Source organism: Panthera tigris, chromosome A3, assembly GCF_018350195.1.
Source record: "Panthera tigris isolate Pti1 chromosome A3, P.tigris_Pti1_mat1.1, whole genome shotgun sequence".
Taxonomy (NCBI): domain Eukaryota; kingdom Metazoa; phylum Chordata; class Mammalia; order Carnivora; family Felidae; genus Panthera; species Panthera tigris.
The window spans coordinates 80,315,996-80,323,156 of record NC_056662.1 but is presented as its reverse complement, the minus strand read 5'-3'; the positions used below and the strand labels follow the sequence as shown (position 1 = coordinate 80,323,156).

At 37.8% G+C, this 7,161-nt stretch overlaps 1 protein-coding gene across 17 annotated transcripts in view; it reads right to left on the bottom strand.

The window, feature by feature from the left end:
- Window positions 1-1,806: 1,806 nt before the first annotated feature.
- The window catches only part of EHBP1 (EH domain binding protein 1), a 368,736-nt gene continuing 363,381 nt past the window's right edge, over window positions 1,807-7,161 (bottom strand). For all 17 annotated transcript variants that reach the window (XM_042981497.1, XM_042981498.1, XM_042981500.1 and 14 more), the window contains 2 exons: window positions 2,216-2,330; window positions 1,807-1,987 (listed from right to left, as the gene is read on the bottom strand). In XM_042981497.1, coding sequence (XP_042837431.1) covers window positions 1,897-1,987; window positions 2,216-2,330 — 206 coding nt within the window. In that variant the 3' untranslated portion in view covers window positions 1,807-1,896. The remainder of the gene's footprint in view (window positions 1,988-2,215; window positions 2,331-7,161) is intronic.

Here is a 7,161-nt window from a genome sequence, read left to right as displayed (position 1 = left end):
CGGCAGCTAGCTCCGCTCTCTTACTTGAATAAAGAGGACAAAAACTCAATTTCATTTAGTTCTGATAACTTTCCAGTAACTTCAATCCTTGTCAGGAAGAAATTCTACCGTAGGAAGTTTTATCATTTTGAAAGACTGGCCAGTTGAAGGTGGCTGTCTACTTTTCGAACGCGATTTGTGTGTGTGTGTGTGTGTGTGTGTGTGTGTGTGTGTGAAGATTTGTGTGTATATTTACATATATGAATGTGTGATCTAGGCTAAAGTATAAATGCTAGAGGACTGTTTTCTCTGTCTCTAGACTTGTTGAACGAGCCTGCTTTGTTTCGGACACCTCTTAGAGGAGTGATGGAAACTACCATAAAATCGCCAATTTTTTTCTGTAGCCTAGAACTTCTTGTTAAAAGTTCCCTTTCCCTCATCTCATACACACACCTGCACGCATGTATCCTCCCTGCCGACAATAACCTTTCTTTCTTTCACTTCAGCACCTACAGATTTGCAGGTTATCAGAAGTCATAATTTTTCCTAATGAGTGCAACATTATTAACAATTGAAAATAACGTGGAAAATTCGTCAAGATATTATTAGCATTTTTTCAGTGCCGTGGAATCACAAGTTTCCTTAAATCTTTAACAGAGATGACCCTTCTTGACAAAAGAGAATAGTTTACACTGCTTAAGAAAAATCTGACTAATTGTATTTCAGTTCGCATTTGTGTGTCAGCAGGGCCCCTTTGGGATCGTATAAACTTACTCAGCTCCAAATACAGCCTAGTACCTGCTCTGCATTCAAGAGGACCATTTTCTCCCACATGAAGTCCTATGGATACAGGAACTTCTCAAACCAGTGTCAAGTTTTCATTGCAAGGAAGTATCAGCAGTGGTTAAGGTAAGAAAGTTTCTGCTTTTATTGAAAATTTATATATGACTCAGTATTGTAATAAATAAACAGATAACCATTTTCACACAAAAATGACAGTGCTATGCTAGAGAAGAAAATATTAATTGGGGGACTTACTCATAGTGGCAAGACAGACTTTTATCAATACAGAATAAATATTAACAGCATTCTTGAGCCAATGTTGAGACCCAACAAAATGTAGGAACCAAGCTAGATGTAATAAATAATTATCCAGAGCAAAAGATGGCGCATTCTCAGATGATAAGACCGTCTTTGTAAACTGATGCATGTCAATTAGCCCCATCCTCACAGCTCACCTTCAAATCACAGGACTTGTCTCAGGCTACATTAAAGGGCCATCCTCTAAGGAAAGCAGAGGACAGGAACTCTATTATCCTTACAGTGAAATGCAAAACAACTGCAGAAAATCCCACTGGTAAATAGAACACAGTTTAATAAGTAGATTGAATATGATCTAACTATAAAATTTAGGTAACAGAGTCAAGTGTTACATATGGCAGGACTGGAAAAAAAATCATTCATGACATTTTTCTTACCCCCACTTCCACCCCCCTCCCCACCATTTATGCTATTAACACAACAACAACAACAACAACAACAACAACAACAAAAATGTTCCAAATTTTCCTCCCATCAAAAACTGAGGGGAAAATAATAAGAGAAAGGTTTTTTTCTTTTTTCTTTGAACAGCCTCTTGAACACTCTCAATACCAATCACTCACAAGGTATCTGTGCAAATTTATTTCACATGATTTCAAGAAAATGATTAACTCATACACACACAAATCCTTAAACAAAGCTATTTTGGAGTTTTGTATATTATCTGGCAAAGAGGGAGGAAAAGGGGTGGGGGTGGTGGTAAAGAAGTACAATCCAGCCCCCAAAAAATGTTAAAAGTTTTAAATCAACAACGAATCTGACATTTTCTGGTCGGGGGACCCAGGATTAAAATATTGGGAGATTCTGGTCCGGCTGCTATTGAAGAACACATTTCTCTTCTTTCTTGGCCATCTTGCCTTTGTTTTGCTCCAGAGTTCGCTCCAAATGCTCATCTTCTTCTTCAGCCCTGGAAGTCAAACAGGAAATACATTTATTTTTCTACGTGGAGGGCAGAGCTGCACTCCCCTCTCACCCCGCAATCTGAGCCCCAGCGGGAATAAGAATCCTGGGGCCAGCACGGGGAGGGGGGCGCTGCCCCCGGCCCACTCCAGACCTCTGGACTGAACTTTACACAAACTTCTCGGCCCCTCGGCTGGCGGCAGAGACTCGACCCCCGACCCCACTGCCCACTCACTGCTTCTCCTGCGCGTCCAGGTCCCTGACGAGCGCGTCGCGCTTGTTCACCAAGGCCACCAGCTCATCCAGCAGGAGCTGCTCGCGTCGCTTCTGGGCCTCGGTTTTCTGCCAGTCTGCAGAGGACGGGAGGCTCGTTACCCACCCGCAAGACCTTGGCAAACCCGCCTCCCTTCCCGCCTTTTCCAGTTGCCCTGTATCTCTCCGCAAACCATGTTACAGAACCACTAACTAGTGTTTTATGGGGTAATGGCCGTCCTGAAGAGGATTTCACCCTAAAACCCCAATTCCTAAATATTTCTCACAGATGGAGATGGCTACGGCTGGGCTGGAACCTGCAAAAGAGGCCAGGTGTGAGCCGGTTGTCATCCGGAGGTGCGCACCTGATTTTGCCAAAGAGGGGGTAGGGAGAGCCGGAGGCCCAGAAGAGATCAGCCCGAGGGTTGGTGGGGGGGGGGGAGTGGATAAATGAGGGGGCGGGAAGCAGAGATGGGCGATAAAAATCACTCTGAAAAGGCTGGAGAATCTGCTTGAGAACCTATCCTTCTTCCCCCACCCCCATGCTCACCCCATACAGCCCATTCTTCGCTAATTTCCTCTTCGCTCTATTTTAGCAGTTGGATGTATCTCACACTGGGCGCCATATGCTTCACAATAACTTTAAAAGTAGTGAATCGGCTAATTAGCATTTTTCTTTGAAGTAAAAAATAAATTTGCTCTGCAATATTACACTGCAGCTCTCGATCGCATCACAGCCAGTTTTCTTTTGGAGAGGTTTGCTGGGTGGTTTAAAATCAAAGCACTTTTGCAAAGGAAAAATTACATACTTCTTTTTGAAACCCCACGTTAAAGGTTGGAAAATCCGATGGGCAGTGCGCTTTCCATGGGTAGTGGCAGGGTTTTTGAAGGTTTTAGGACCCCATAATATATTTCTTAATCTTCGCTGGTCTGGTAATTTCCTTAAGATGAGCAGCAGTTTCGTTTAATAAAAACAGGACCAAATCGAACATTTAAAGCACTTTTAAAACCAAAGCCAACTGCTCTCTGGCCAGACTGTAAGGGCTTGTAGCTGTCAATCAACCCCCAGTCTACCCCGCCTCCCTCATTAGGAAGGTAAACAATGAAAAGAAGAAGTAGATGATGAGGCAGATAGCAGAACAAATGAGGACCTAGAGGGAAACAGGACACCAGCTTTAAAAAAAAAAAAAAAAAAAAAAAAAAAAAAAACCAACCCTGGCCACTGCACTGACTCATGCAGCCCCCTCCCCCAGCAAATGCACTTTCCAAAAAAACAGAGAGGAGTGCAATCCTTTCGGGTTTCTCTCTTCTCTCTCCATTGCCCTGGGCAATCATGTTAAAACTCACATGGCTGGTGCTTATTCAGATAAACCTAACAATGCACACCGCTGGTTACCATGTGAATCTTCACAAACCACACAAGAATGTGCTGGTTCAAATCCCCCCGACCCCCTCCAAAGCAAAATTTATTCAAGACAGCAAACTGCTCAGCAGCTTTATGAAAGCAAATGGTGCTAGAGGGAATTCTATCTTGTATTTACAAATTAAAAATTAGATGCATCATCATGCAATAAAGGTTAGAATAGCAGCAAAAAGCTAGAATGGCTTATTCAATTCTATCACTATTCCTTTCTTTATAAGCTCAAATACATACATACATATATACATATGAAACATGCCATGTATTAATTATCCACATTTGATACAAAAATTACACAAATAAGGACATTAAATAACTGGTCACATTACGCGTTCTTGTAAAAAGAGAAGTGAAATATTCTATAGCATGGGAAGGAGTAAAACTATTACTATGGAAAAGTTTTTTCTGAATATGAGAATTAACAAAAATAATAACAAAACAGCAACACTGAAGAAAAGCCATATCTACCACAATTTATTCTTTGGATTTAAATGCAACTGTGGTCAGGAATGCTAGACAATTTTCTAATCTGACTCCTGTTCTTAATCAGTCTTACTCTACACAGCAGAAAAATTAATAGACACTCCAGTTGGAAAGATCTTTAAGGTCATCTAGTCTAATTTCAGGTAACTGTAGTTCTAGAAATATCAACTCAGAGAAAAATCTGCTAAATTTGTAGAAGATTTGTAACTAAATTTTATAATTATTAAGATTACCAGTTTTGATGAATATTAATTTTTCTACTTTCAACCTCAAGAAATCATTCATATTATAAGCTTTATAATTCTTCCAAAACATTTTGATAAGAGCTTTACAACTGGGAAATAAATTTCCTCTACCATACACTTAAAAAATATAATTAAATTGAAAATTATAGAAATTTTTAAAACCAAGAAAAAATAAATTTTAACAGACCTATAATTTTCTTAATTAAATTGTTCCTTCTCTGTACTTGACCAGTCACTTTTAAAGCTTTAATTAATAATTAGAAATATCAAGATAAGGCTTTAACACTACGGATGAGACAAAATTTTCTTTTTTAACCACTTAAGTATTGAATAATTTTTAAAAATCTTAACTTTTTCCTAGTTCAATAATGACATTTCTGTAACAATAACAAAAACATTTTTTAGTTATGAATATTTAGGTTATTTTCACCATTTCACAAATTTAACTGACATTAGAATTTAAAATGTTGCAGCATAAATTTAAGGATTTCTCATATTAAATTTGTCATTGCTACATTAGTATCTATCTACAAAATATTAGTCAACTGTAGAGGAAATAGCTATGTGCAGTGAGTAGATTTTATACTACCAAGACTACTTTTACTTGGCATTTGCTTTCTCATGGGAGTATATTTATACACACACACACACATATTTGAATGCTGACTTGGGAAGTTAAGTAAACTATTTTGATGATTTAAAGAAAAATTTAATAATATCTTTAAAACTGATCAAGATTTACATTTGTATGTTCATGCCTAAATTTAAAAATTTTTTAAATTCCCTTTTAATAGCTTCACCTAGATGTAATGTCATGTTTTAAAAACCTGCATGTAAGTCTATGTGTTACCTGTTATGCATTTTAAGAAAGGATTACTCACCTATAACACCAGTCACAGCTAGCTAGATACACTGACTTTGACTTGAACAGACTACAATGTAGCTTCTGATTAATTTAAAGATTCCAGTGTACTTTTGCTACAAAAGCCATATCCTCTTGCAACAAATAGGATTAAGTTTTGATGCTGCATTTGAGCCAAAGTGTTGAAATAAAGAGATTCTGTTTATGTCCATCTGCACTGAGCTGTTTTGTTAATTTAAAAATCTGTTTTTTATATATAGGGCCAATTATTCATTCCCCGATTGAGTTTATTTGCTGAAGTTGATAATTACCTTGGAAAAAAGGCAAAAGAAATACCTATAAATACTTCGATAGAAAGGACCTAAAGTTCTTGTAGTAAACCTTCAACCTTGCCACTATAAATAAGCCTGGCACTTTGATGAAAATTAACACTAGTTTTGTAAAGAGCACATTGGGGGATTGCAGTCAAGTCTTATCTTTAGTTCCAGTCAACTAGCAATCCTGAAAGAGTTTGCATCATCATCAGAGCAGGCCATTTGATAGGATTCTACTGCTGTACCTAATCAATCTATGGAAGACTGTGGCTGTGCTGTGTAACAAAGCTAAAATAGATTTACAAATGGGGTTTTAGGGGATAAGCTCCTCCACAGGATTACATATTGATTTTAAATATAAAAAGCTTATCATATAAACCATAACTACAAAAATAGTGAACCTATGCATAAATCCCTTTAGAAGAGCACCCACTTCAAACTCTAAGCCAAGAATAAATCAAGATGTACAAAATCCTAGAGAAGATCCATTTCTTGTGCAGAAAATGAACACACCACTTTCTAAAAGCCCACCTCAATGTGTGCAGAAATGAATTTATCTTTCCTGAGGGGGCATTAAATAATCTGGAACAAAAAAACTATAGGAAAAGTATCTAAAAGATGTTTGTTAGCTTAAGGGATCCTACAACTTAGCTCAGTAGAGTGAAAATCCTGCTATGAAAAACACCTCAAGGAAAAAAAAGGCAAAAAACAGGCCAAAGTGATTATGGATTTTCAGAAGAATGGATATATTGAATTTTTTTCCCTCTCAACCAAGCTGTTCATATTTCTTTCAATGTGCTATATGGCTATTAACATTCTGTGCTTTTCTCCTGGTAAATGGTTTTAGCAGCAGATTTATTTGAAAATATTTTAGTTTACTTATTATGAAATCCATCTTATGGCTACTAAATAGAAGATACAGGAAAGAAAAGAGGAATGAACCTTGAAACAAAGGAAGGCAAAACAAAACCAACTAGTGTTGCCTATTCATGTGTTTTTCTGTGGGTTTTAACACTCCAAAAGGCTACTGAACTGTATGTGCGTACATTCTAAAGGCTGGCTCAGAGGACACTGTATTCACAGAACCGATCATCACGCAGTCAGTACCTGTCTAGGACAGCCCAGCCCATGCACTGCCCAGGCTAGTGGGACAGGCCTCTTACTAACAAAGTGTCTTTATTTGTCATCAACAGGCTGCTTTTTTCCTCAAGTCTCTTTTTTCCCTCAACCAGCAACAGAAACTGGCACAATCACATATGGAACAGTGACCTTAATTAAACAATAAAACAAAACCTCACAAAACCTCACAAAACTACCAATTGTATTAAAGGTGTTTGAAGAAGAAAAACACTTCCCCCCCCCCTCTTTAAAAATGACTTTATACTGATATGTAGAAGAAAAGGCAGATAAAATGTTAAGTTATTCAAGACTGCAGGTTTGGTATATAGGGACAGGACTGCCCATAAAAATGAGATCTTTTAAATGTATCATGGCTCTCCTTTTAAGATGGTATTTGGTAATAATACTGGTTTGGGGACAGAAGCATTATCTGCCTTAAAAGTCAACTGTATTGTATCAAGCTGTATTTTTGGGATAATTTAACTT